The 12,891-nt window shown below is 42.6% G+C and overlaps 1 protein-coding gene across 3 annotated transcripts in view; it reads left to right on the forward strand.

Moving 5' to 3' along the window:
- The window catches only part of UNC79 (unc-79 homolog, NALCN channel complex subunit), a 211,751-nt gene that overhangs the window by 147,605 nt on the left and 51,255 nt on the right, over positions 1 to 12,891 (forward strand). For all 3 annotated transcript variants that reach the window (XM_070358461.1, XM_070358463.1, XM_070358462.1), the window contains 5 exons: positions 1,797 to 1,937; positions 7,017 to 7,055; positions 11,272 to 11,384; positions 11,473 to 11,558; positions 12,697 to 12,870. In XM_070358461.1, the coding sequence (XP_070214562.1) occupies positions 1,797 to 1,937; positions 7,017 to 7,055; positions 11,272 to 11,384; positions 11,473 to 11,558; positions 12,697 to 12,870 (553 nt within the window). The remainder of the gene's footprint in view (positions 1 to 1,796; positions 1,938 to 7,016; positions 7,056 to 11,271; positions 11,385 to 11,472; positions 11,559 to 12,696; positions 12,871 to 12,891) is intronic.

Here is a 12,891-nt window from a genome sequence, read left to right on the forward strand (position 1 = left end):
GCTTGATTCTTTTTCCCATCCTGCTGGCAAGATCCATTCTCTGAATCTCAGATTGGCTATGTTGCCTCTTGTTTGTCTGCCTTCACTATCCCAAGATTTCTTACGGAATCCAAATGCTTTAGCTTATTGTAAAAGGCCCTTCAGGTTATGAATGTATGGACTTAACCACCGGAACTCTTTCTCTCCTCCACAAATTCATGGGTGCCCTTCTCTCTGTACTTTCTCTGCCTGGTGAACTCCTGCTCATACATCAAAATCCAGCTTAAGGCAAAGTTTCTCTAATTTCACAAGGCAAAATGCATCATGCAATTCTCCAGGTTTCCATAGTATTTGATATATCTCTCTATTCTACCACTTGGCACACTATATTTTAATTGTTTAGTTGTTTGTACACATGTTTTGTAATAGACTGTGAGTTCCTTAGCGACTTGGACTCCTTCCTCTGTATTTTGTAGTCTGAGCTCCCTTTACATTGCCTGGCATATAAATGTTGTTCAGTAAGTATGATAAAGAATAAGACGTGTAGGATTTCAAGCTTGGAGAGATCTCTCTTGGGCTGAGGAGGCTTCCTGGTAAAGGTGAGCCAAGTGACAAATTGAGTAAGTTTGTGATAAAAAGGGAGGAAGGTGAGGTTGGAGGAGGTGCGTGAGGATCCTTGCGGCTGGTCATAGCTGGCTATCATTACAGTAGAAGGGAAAGGCCTATCTCGAACAGCTGCCTTAGAATGTCCACATGGGGAGCACCTACTTGGTTGTGGAGGGCTCTTCTTAGCTCCTTCTTTGGTATAATTTCCTCCGTTTTGTGTCCTCCTCCAAGTCTCAATCTTTCCTAGTTGTCTTCCCGGTTGCCTTTGTTGGGGGAACTCGATTCACTGGGTTCCATAATAGCTTATGGAAAAACGCGAACAAACTTTTGGGCCAATCTGATATCTATTTTTTAGTTACAAAAGTGAACTTTGTATTTTAAAAAAGTCACTTTGTAAGGATGACATATATATATTTATACACACACATTCATGCACATACACACGTATTTTAGAAAGTTTTCAGATAGAAAGTCACAGTAGCAATCGTAGTTCTGCTCCCTTTGCTTTTCCTAGTAGACTTCCCTTCACTTTATAAAGCTGCCCAGCCGCAGCTGAAAAAAAGAGCTCTGCTTTCATTGAGATGAAATTAACTGAACCTACCTTAGATAGTGTGAAGAGCAACAAGTTGGAAGTTCCTTAAGAGCAAGGGCCATTGTGTTTTTATAGACTATACTCAGTAGGTGGTGAGTTCATAAAACTGATCTGAGTGAGGTTTTCTATAGGGTTCTATTGACTATTCTTTCACTCACAAATAGGACATTTTTAGATCTGAAAGTTTAGGAAGGCTTCTATTTGTGTCTAGACATTTTTCACTTTTAATTTCAACCAATGAAAAAAAATCTGCTTATTGATTATCCCTGGAAATAATTTCACATATATAAAATCCCTCAACCAGAAACCTCAAATTATTAGTCCAATTGGTACTTCTTGTAAAATGAATCAATATTGCTTGTATAGACCAGATAGCTATGAGTTGAAAGACCATTTTCAGTGATCAGAGGAAACTTCACGGTCTCTTCTGTGTGTGCTACTTCTGTGTCTAAGGTGAGACTAGTGTTTGAGTGTCCTATTTATTATTAAAAAGGGACCACTGACCTCCTTTTGGGGATTTTTCCAACTCTCACCAAAAAAAAAAAAAAAAGGCTATACGCGCTTATATCTTGAAACCATTGTCAGCTCTCATGGAAAGCACTCCTCCGTTTCTTTGCAGATGCCATGACTGTGGGGCCATTCTTGAAGAGTACGATGAGGAAACCCTGGGGCTGGCCATTGTGGTCCTGTCCACGTTCATCCACTTAAGCCCAGACTTGGCAGCCCCCTTGTTGCTGGACATCATGCAGTCTGTGGGAAGGTGAATGTCAGCTTCTGTTTTGATTGGTAGAAAGGAGCCTTAGTCTATTAACCTTGTCAGTTCAAGGTGAAACATTCTGTAACCTTACAGATGCTTAATATCTGTGGGATCAACTCAGACTAATTTCACAAACCAAAGGGAGCAAATTTTTGGTTGAATTCTACAGCCATGCAGGGTCACAAGTCACAGTATCAGAGTGGAGCCAGAGGAAACTGCACTGAGAAGACTCTACTGGTTCCTTGTTCCCTGTTACTATGTGAGCCAGTGTGTGTCACAGCACTCACAACTGTGAATTCCTCACACTAAACACGTTGTAACTTTTAGATATTATTACCTCTCTCTGTCTGTTTTAAGATGGGTTTTCCAGGCACTTTGTAATCTGGGGGTGGCTCACTTCATTATGCAACTTGGGGCACTGTCCTATGAAGGGATAAATGGAAGTATAGCAGTTTTATACTTCTGACTCGGAAAAAGGAAGGAGGCACACATTTGGGGAATAGAGCCTTCAGCCTGACTGATTAAAACTTAGCTGCTCAGAGAATTTTCATATAAAGAAAATTCCATTTAGTACATAGGACATTAGAAGAAAAGTGTTATATTTCATGGAAGTAGAGTTCAAACTCAGTAACAAAGTGTAGTTCTAGCATACACAATGCACAGGAGAGGACTGTACTAGATTCCACGTGAATGTACTGGGGCTTCCTTGGTAGTTGAGCAGTAAGAACACCTGCTGTAATGCAGGACATGTGGCAGGAGTCAAGGGTTCAATCCCTGGCTTGGAAGATCCTCTGGAAAAGGAAATGGTAACCCACTTCAGTATTCTTGCCTGGAGAATCCCATGGACAGAGAAGCCTTTTGGGCTATAGTCCATGGGGTCAACAGGAGTCAGACATGACTTAGTGCCGAAACAGCAGCAAATGAATATCGTGTGCAGCCTGTGCTAGCAGAGAGCAAGGTCTCTAGGCTGCAGGCATCACACCCGCCTAACTCTTGCCTTTAAGCGCTTTGTGGCTTAGTTGTTGAAGAGGACCGTGATGTGTGGCAAAACTGAGTAGCCATAAAAGATGGGAGATCATTAAGAGCTGTGCTGAGTGTGTGTGCTGAGTGCTATGGGAGTTCAGGATGGAAATGATTTCTTAGGGAAAAGTCTCTATGAAGGAGGTTAGAGAAAAAACTGGATTCTACAGATTCCTGGTATTTTTTTAAATAAAAGCTTTTAAAAATGTCTGGGTCTTTGTTGCTGCATGCAGGCTTTCTCTGGTTGCAGCTTGAGGGCTTCTCATTGTGGTGGCTTCTCTGGTTGCAGAGCACAGACTCTAGGGCAGAGGCTCAGTATTTGTGGGACATGGGTGGAGTTGCCCCACGGCAGGTGGTTGTATTCTAAGACCACGAATCGAACCCATGTCTCCTGCATTGTAAGACAGACTCTCAACTACTGGACCACAAGGGAAACCTCAAATTCCTGGTATTTGATGGAGGAAAGAGAATAAATATTAATGGAGCTAAAATTTAATGTTTCTAATGAAAAAAAAAAAAAAGATGATTTCAAGTTAAACAGGGAAGCGTTAAAATCCCCTTAGATGTGTATATTTTGTGCTGTGCTTAGTCACTCAGTTGTGTCCAACTCTTTGCAACCCCATGGACTATAACCCACCAGGCTCCTCTGCCATGGGGGTTCTCTAGGCAAGAATAGTGGAGTGGGTTGCCATGCCCTCCAGGGGATCTTCCCAGCCAGGAACTGAACCATGAGCCACGAGGGAAGCCCAAGAATACTCAAGTGGGTAGCCTATCCCTTCTCCAGGGGATCTTCCCAACCCAGGAATCAAACCAGAGTCTCCTGCATTGCAGCGGAGTTTTTACTAGCTAAGCTACCAGGGAATACCTTAAGAGTATATAATCAGAGATGGGGTAACTATTCCACCTCTAATACTTAGAAATAGCCAATGTGTGAAGTAAGTGATGAACACAGAGAGATAAGAAAAGATGAATTATTTCATTTAAGCCCTTGACTTTACCTAATCATAATAAACATGGAATAAATGTTATACCAGCTATGAGTAAGACTTGTGAAATTGGAAGTTTTTATTAATGCAAATGCATAATTCCTATTATTAATACTTTTCAGTTTTAGAACAGACAGAATTATTGCTCTGGTCTTCTACTATCTCCTTGAAATAGATGATCTGTTATTATAATAGATACATAGAGGGGTTTTTATTTTGTTTTTGTTTGTTTTAACATAAGAGAGAATAAACTGTGTTCAAGCATTGGCAACTGTTAGGATAGAAACACACAAACTTTGAAGAAAACAGTGCAGATATATTTTTAGATACTTAAGTGTACAAATGGTGGTCCAGTGGTTAATCATGCACTTCACTGCAAGGGGCATGTCTTCCATCACTGTTTGGGGAACTAAGGTCCCACATGCTTCAGGGCACGGCCAAAAACACCCCAAGCCAAAACAAAAAAAGTAAATCTCTACCTCCTTTGGACAGACAAGCAAGAGACAGAGAGAGCGTTAAAGCAAGCTGCCATGATTCTTAGCAGCTAGAACTACTGATAAAGCAGATTGAGTAGTCACCTGGTTTAGGGGTTCCTCAGTTCAGTTCAGTTCAGTAGCTCAGTCATGTCCGACTCTTTGCGACCCCATGAATCGCAGCACGCCAGGCCTCCCTGTCCATCACCAACTCCCGGAGTTCACTCAGACTCACATCCTTCGAGTCAGTGATGACATCCAGCCGTCTCATCCTCTGTCGTCCCCTTCTCCTCCTGCCCCCAATCCCTCCCAGCATCAGACTGCTGCTGCTGTTGCTAAGTCACTTCAGTCGTGTCCGACTCTGTGCGACCCCATAGCCAGCAGCCCACAAGGCTCCCCCGTCCCTGGGATTCTCCAGGCAAGAACACTGGAGTGGGTTGCCATTTCCTTCTCCAATGCATGAAACTGAAAAGTGAAACTGAAGTCGCTCAGTCGTGTCCGACTCTTAGCGACCCCATGGACTGCAGTTTACTGAGCTCCTCTGTCCATGGGATTTTCCAGGCAAGAGTACTGAAGTGGGGTGCCATTGCCTTCTCCACATCAGACTAGCATGACTCAATTCCGAATGAGGTAATGTGGATTTATGAACACTTAATTTATTTATTTTAGTCCCACAGGAACTATTTCCAGCATGTTCTAAGAGTGTGTGTATTCAGCACATCCATTTTATTTTATTTTATTTTTAAACTTTACAATATTGTATTGGCACATCCATTTTATCACACAAGACTTTCTATATGATTTCATTTTTTTGCTCTCTACTTAGATCCCTCTTAATTTACTCACCCCTTTTTCTAGATGCAGCCTTCAAGATCACGTTGACTGCACCCTTCTTTACTATTTATTTCATTTGCCAGTGCTTACCTACTCACTGTAGTGTCATTAGTGTGAAAGAGCCAACTGGGAATGGTGTCTGGTGTTACTGGTGCTGGACCCTCTGTTCCTTTCCAAATGCAGTCTGAATGCGATTCATTGTTACGGTGTTAAATAAAATTTTAGCATTATCCATGTTTGTTTCTTCAATATCTTACTGATCAAGACATGTTTTACTAAACCCATCAATTTAGTACACTCTTTTTCTTTCTATACATCTAGAGTATTTCCATTTATATGGAACCATATAATTGGGACTTCCCAGGAGAAGGCAATGGCAACCCACTCCAGTACTCTTGCCTGGAAAATCCCATGGATGGAGGAGCCTGGTGGGCTGCAGTCCATGGGGTCGCTAGGAGTAGGACACGACTGAGTGACTTCACTTTCACTTTTCACTTTCATGCATTGGAGAAGGAAATGGCAACCCACTCCAGTGTTCTTGCCTGGAGAATCCCAGGGACGGGGGAGCCTTGTGGGCTGCCGTCTCTGGGGTCGCACAGAGTCAGACACGACTGAAGCGACTTAGCAGCAGCGCAGCAGGTGGTGCTAGTGGTAAAGAACCCATCTGCTAATACAGGAGACATAAAAGACTCAGGTTTGATCCCTGGGTGGGGAAGATCCCCTGGTGGAGGGCATGGCCACCCACTCCAGTATTCTTGCCTGGAGAATCCCACGGACAGAGGCAGGCTATTTATCTGTAGGGTCACAAAGAGTCGGACACAATTGAAGCAACTTAGCATATTGATTACTTAACCTAAAAAATTTCTCTTCCCAAGATGTCATTTCAACTTAACAGTTAGCTGACAAATTCCTTTATTACACATTTTACTATCTTCTAGAGGTTTTTACAGTTTGTGGCTTATTTGTGATTAGGTTTCAGAAGTTGTATACAAAGCAATGAATTGTTTCAATTAATTCTTATTAGAGAATAGTTGCTTTACAGTGTTGAGTTAGTTTCTGCTCTACAGCCAAGTGAATCAGTTATACAAAGAAATGAATTTTGAGTCGAGTTAAAATGGGGATAGGGCTTCCGTCATAGCCCAGTTGGTAAAGAGTCCACCTGCAAGCAGGAGACCCCAGTTGATTCGTGGGTCCGGAAGATCCACTGCCAAAAGGATAGGTACCCACTCCAGGATTCTTGTGCTTGCCCTGTGGCTCAGCGGGTAAAGAATCTGCCTGCAATGTGGGAGACCTGGGTTCAATCCCTGAGTTGGGAAGATCCCCTGGGGAAGGGAAAGGCTACCCACTCCAGTATTCTGGCCTGGAGAATTCCATGGACTGTATAATCCATGGGGTCCCAAAGAGTGGGACACGACTGAGCAACTTTCACTTTCAGTATAGGGGTGGACTAGGTCAAATACTGTTCTGACATCTGTTAGATTTGGTTGCAAAGAACATGCTTGTAGATTGGCTGGGTGATAGTCAACTAACTCAACTGTATGCCTCACCACGGAAATATCTAATTTGATGTAGAAAGCAGAGTTCAGAAACTGGAGTAAGCTGAACCTGGAGACTGACCCCTGAATGGGTCTTCTGTCCCTGCTCAAGGGAATTGTCAATGGTTTTACATGCCCCCCATCTAAGTGGGAGCTGCAGTGGGGCATACAGTACTCTTGCATTTCATCATGAAAGCATGACACTCATGTGACTCTGTTTACTTTACTCCCTAGATTGGCCTCCAGCATGACTTTTTCTAATCAAGCAGAAAGGTAAGCTCCTTCAGTGAGGCAAAGCTCACTTTCCTTTTGTCCCTGTGCACGTTCATCCATTTCTAAAACACAAGTGTGATTACCATGAGACGAATATTGTTACGTTCGGTTGCAACTCCAGAGAGCACACATTCATTTTGCATTCACACCTTCATTTATTCACTCATTTTAGTCAACAAATACTTTTAAGTCCACTCTGTATCAGGCAGCGTGCTAGATACTTAGGTTTCTACTGGGGGCAAAACTGACATGATTCCTGCCTTTGAGGGGCTTAAAGTCTGTCTGAGAGGCAAACATGAATTAAATATTTGCATGAGTTTGTGATTGTAAGCTGCTAAATGCTATGAACAGAAAGAATATTAAGGCTTGTATGTGCCTGTGTGCGTGCATGCTAAGTTGCTTCAGTCGTGCGTGTCCGACACTTTGCAACCCTATATCCATAAGGTAGCCCACCAGGCTCCTGTGTCCATGGGATTCTCCAGGCGAGAATACTGGAGTAAGTTGCCATGCCCTCCTCCAGGGGATCTTCCCACCCAGGGATCAAACCTGCTTCCTTGATATCACGTCTCCTGAATTGGCAGGCAGGTTCTTTACCACTAAAAGTGAAAGTTGCTCAGTCATGTCCAGCTCTTTGCAACTCCATGGACCATACAGTCCATGGAATTCTTCAGGCCAGAATACTGGAGTCAGTAGCCTATCCCTTCTCCAGCAGATCTTCCTGACCCAGGGATCGAACTGGTGTCTCCTGCATTGCAGGTGGATTCTTTACCGGCTGAGCTACCAGGGGAACCCAAATTCCTTACCATTAGTGCTACCTATGCTATGCTAAGTCGCTTCAGTCGTGTCCGACTCTGCGCGACCCCAGAGACGGCAGCCCACCAGGCTCCCCTGTCCCTGGGATTCTCCAGGCAAGAACACTGGAGTGGGCTGCCATTTCCTTCTCCAATGTATGAAAGTGAAAAGTGAAAGTGAAGTCGCTCAGTCGTGTCCGACTCTTAGCGACCCCATGGACTGCAGCCCACCAGGCTCCTCTGTCCATGGGATTTTCCAAGCCAGAGTGCTACCTATTCAGCAACTATTTATAGAGTGACTGCTGGCAACTGAGGATACCCTAGTGAACAAAAGAGCAAATCCTGGCTCTCGTGAAACTTAGATTCTAGTTGAGGAGGCAGACAATGAGCTAATTAACAACAACAAAAAACCCCTGATAATTTAATATCATTTAGTACTAAATTCTATGAAAAATAATCAAGAAAGCCCAGGAGATGGAGAGGGGTGGAGGTGGTATTTTAGCTATAGTAGCTTTTCTGAGCAAATGATATTTAAACAAAACATAAGATAGTAGGAGAGTGCTCCACACAGCAATTTATCAAAAAAATGTTCCTGGTGGAGGAAGCAGCACATGCATACGCCCACATATCCCAAGGGCTTCCCAGGTAGCTCAGTGGTAAAGAATTCTCCTGCCAATGCAGGCTGTTCAGGGGACGCATTTTTGATCCCTGGTTTGGGAAGATTCCCTGGAATAGGAAATGGCAACCCCACTCTAGTATTCTTGCCCAGAGAATCCCATGGACAGAGGAACCTGACAGGCTACAGTCCATGGGGTCGCAAAGAGCTGGACACGACTCAGCGACTGAACAACAGCAAAACTTCCAGGTTCTTGGTCTTTTTCACTGATCCGTACATTACACCGTCACCACGCTGTGCTGGTCACTGTAGCTGTAGAGTAAGTCGTGAAGTCAGATGGTGTGAATCTTCCAACTTTGGTCGTCCTTTTCAAGATTAGTTTGGATATTCTAGATTCTTTATGTTTCCATATAAATTTTAGAATAAGCTTTTCAATCCAGGGAGAAAAAGCCTGCTAGGACTGTCTTCAAACTATAAGTCAATCTGAGGATAAATGCCCCTATAAAAATATTATCTTTTAATTCATAAACATAGTATATACTTTCATTTCATTTAGTCTTTGTTTCTGTCAGCAGTGTTTTGTGGCTTTCACTGTAGAGATCTTGCATAACTTCTGTTAAATTTACTACCAGGAATATTTTTTTTAAAGCCAGTGTAAACAGAATTTAAAAAGTTTTCTTATTTTCTTACTTTCTGCTGCTGATATACAAATATACTATTTTTTTTAACATTGTACTGTAATAAACTAAATTCACTTAGTTGTAATAGCTGCTTTTTAGATTCCTTGAAATGTAAACATACTTGTATGTAAAAAATCATGTCATCTGTAAATAGCGACAGTTTTACCCCTTTCTGATTTTTTATACCTTTTTTTGTTATCCTATTGCAATGACTAGGACCTCCAGTACAATAATAAAGATGTGATTGAGCATCCTTGCCTTGTTCCTAATCTGACAAGAAAAACATTTGTTATCTCACAATTAATTGTGTTTACTATAGGTTTTCATAAGTGCTCTTACCCAGACAGGATGATTCCTCCTATTTCTAGTTATTTCTAGTTTTTTTCTGAGAATTTTTTTTATCATGAATTTATGTTGAATTTTGCCAAAGGCACTTAAATAATGGTATGTGTTTTGCACTTTTTTCTTTAAGATATTAAATTCCATTAACTGAGTTTTGAATATCAAGTCATTCTTACATTCTTGGGGTAAATTATTTGGTCATGGTCAATCGTTCTTCTTATGCATGTACAGTTGGATTCAATGTCCATGAAGACTATTGGTTTGTCCTTTTTCTTTTTATTTCTTTTATGTTCCTTCTTGGTTTTCGTTCTGTTTTATTTTGTTTTGTTTGTAATGCTTTATGTGATTTTAGCTTTAGGGCTTTGCTAGCCTCATAAAATAAACTGGGAAGGGTTCCTTCCTCTAATTTTTGAAAGAGTTTGTGAAAACTTGGTGTCATTTCTTCCTGAAGAATGTTTCTGACCTACAAGTTTGAACCAGCATATCAGGGTAGACAGGCAGAAAGAACAATTTAAGTAAGAGGGACTTTTTATGAGTTATCTGTCTGGGCTCTTTGATTTCCTCTTTCTTCCTTTCAGCCACTCAGCCAGAATCACCTCTGGAAATGTCCTTTCTGATACTTTGTGAGATTTTTAATGTTTTAATCTCATTTATTTATTTATTTTTGGTCACACCATACAGCATGTGGGGCTTCCCCAGTGGCTCAGATAGTAAAGAATCTGCCTGCAATGCAGGAGACAGGGGTTCGATTCCTGGGTCAGGGAGATCCCTTGGAGAAGGAAATGGCTACCCACTCCAGTATTTTTGCCTGGAGAATCCTATGGATGGAGGAACCTGGTGGACTACAGCCCATGGGATCGCAAAGAGTTGGACATGACCGAGCAATTAGCATGTGCAGCATGTGAAATCGGAGTTTCCTGGCCAGGGGTTGAACCCGTGCTCCCTGCAGTGGAAGAGAGGAGTCTTAACTCCTGGACTTTCAGGGAAGTCCCTTTTCTGATACTTTGGTCTAAAGGGAAAGGGCACATAATCATCTCTTGGCTCCCTGTTTTGACATGCAGAGGTGGTGTAGAGGGTAAAGGGGAAAACTGGATATATCAAAGTCCTAACCTTTTTACAAGTATCAGTTCAGAGGCCCCAAGAAAATGTGCCTGCTCTTCCAATAGGAATGAACATCTCTCTCCCTGCATTCTTCCTTGGAGGTGCTCACTCTCATAGCCAATGCCACTTTATGGGAGAATCTTACTGATAATCCTCATCCTGAATTCTAGTCCTGTCTCTGCGACCCTCTGGACTTGTAACCTTTGTTGTTGTTGTTTAGCCACCAAGTCATGTCCAGTTCTTTGTGACCCCATGGACTCCAGGCTCCTCTGTCCTCCACTCTCTCCTGGAGTTTGCTCAAATTGGTGTCCACTGAGTCAGTGATGCTAGCTAACCATCTCATCCTCTGCCACCCTTCCATCTTTTGCCTTCCATCTTTTCCAGCATCAGGGTCTTTGCAGGTCACCTTTTCTCTCTGGACCTGGGAACCCGCATCCAGCCATTCCAGCGGGGTGGCTGGAATTAGTCTGAGACCAACTCTGGCATTACCTGGTTCCTTCTTTCTAAAAGCTTATTGTTAATAGTGATTCCATGTGACTAGAATATTTCATTTCATTAATGCAAGTGACAATGAGTTATTCCATAAGAGGACGGTTGTGCATGTGAATAAATACGTAAATAAGTATCTGAACTCATGCTCGATGCTCCAAGATTCCTTGTTCTTTTCTCTCTCTGCTCAACCTCAGCATGATGGTCCCTGGCAATGCAGCTGGGGTGGCCAAGCAGTTCCTGCGCTGTATCTTCCATCAGCTGGCTCCCAATGGCATCTTCCCACAGCTGTTCCAGAGCACCATCAAAGGTAATTCATCCACGGGGGAGGCTGACACCACAGACATGGCTAGTTGCTGAAACGTGAACACTGCTAAATCTGACCATTGACTTTCCAGATGGGACTTTTTTACGGACCTTGGCCACATCTCTGATGGACTTCAACGAGCTGAGCTCTATTGCTGCTCTCAGCCAGCTCTTGGAGGTAGGTTTGCCTTGTCGACACTCTAAGCCCTTGTTGAAATCGCTTCTGAGAAAGAAATTCAAAGTCATTTAATTTAAATATTAAAAATTTAAATGTTAAATTAGATGCTGAATAATTTAATATGTAAAAGCTTAAAAGATAAAAATGACCAATGTATAGAAAGTCAGTTGGACACTGCTGTTTAGTGTGGATGTACTTAAAGCTTCTGGACCCCTCCACTAAGGGGTGGATGCCAGCCTCTGAGCACTCACTTTCAGCTTCCAAAATGTGTGGTGGATAAAGCCATGTGCACTACATTATGTGACTTTAGATTCATATTTCAGCTTCACAGCTTTGTTTATCTCAGGATCTGGGTTCAAAGTCTGCCTATTTTCTGTATCTCAAGACCTGAAGTCAGTTCTCACCTCCACAGCTTATTCATTGTATCACGTAACTTGGAGTCTGTCTCTCTTCCTCCACTTATTAACTCTTTTAGTTAACTTGGATGGTTGGCGGCTTGCCTTGGGGACTTTGCTGTTCCTATAATGTGTGTGTTACTTACTCAGTCATGTCCGACTCTTTGTGACCCCATGGACTATAGCTCTCCAAGCTCCTCTGTCCTGGGAACTTTCCAGGCAAGGATACTGGAGTGGGTTGCCATTCCCTTCTCCAGGGGATTTTCCCAACCCTGGGATTGAATCTGGGTCTCCTGCATTGCAGGCAGATTCTTTACTGTCTGAGCCACCAGGGAAGTTTTTTAAGAAAATGGGTAAGTTTCCTGAAATTCAAATTTGGAGTAAGAGGAACAGCCATGGAGAGTTTGTGTGTGTGTTAATTACTGCTGGTAGAGATACTAGCAAGCATCATTCACTCTGTCTTCTGAACACCTGACCATGCCAATTGTAGATCCTGGGAAGATATTTCCAGTTTCCTGCTCATGTTTTACCTTTCCTCACTGAGTCAAAAATCACAATTACCCCTACCCCCAAGTTTCTGTAGATTAGTCCATTTTTCTCTGTACTCCTGCCGGGTACAAAGCTTACACACAACACGTTTTTAACGTGAGTATATGATTTTTTAAAAACTGATCTTCCCCAAACAGCTGTCTGAATTCCCACACCATTTCAGCAGTTGATTGCCTATGCTTTTGTGTTTTTAGGGTCTAAATAACAAAAAGAATTTACCAGCAGGGGGTGCTATGATACGCTGTTTGGAAAACATTGCCACCTTCATGGAAGCTCTGCCCATGGATGCTCCCAGTAGCCTCTGGACCACGATCAGCAATCAGTTTCAGACATTTTTTGCCAAGCTGCCTTGTGTTTTACCTCTGAAGGTAAGCTGAACCCTGGATTTC

Source organism: Bos mutus, chromosome 21 (genome assembly GCF_027580195.1).
Source record: "Bos mutus isolate GX-2022 chromosome 21, NWIPB_WYAK_1.1, whole genome shotgun sequence".
NCBI classification, from domain to species: domain Eukaryota; kingdom Metazoa; phylum Chordata; class Mammalia; order Artiodactyla; family Bovidae; genus Bos; species Bos mutus.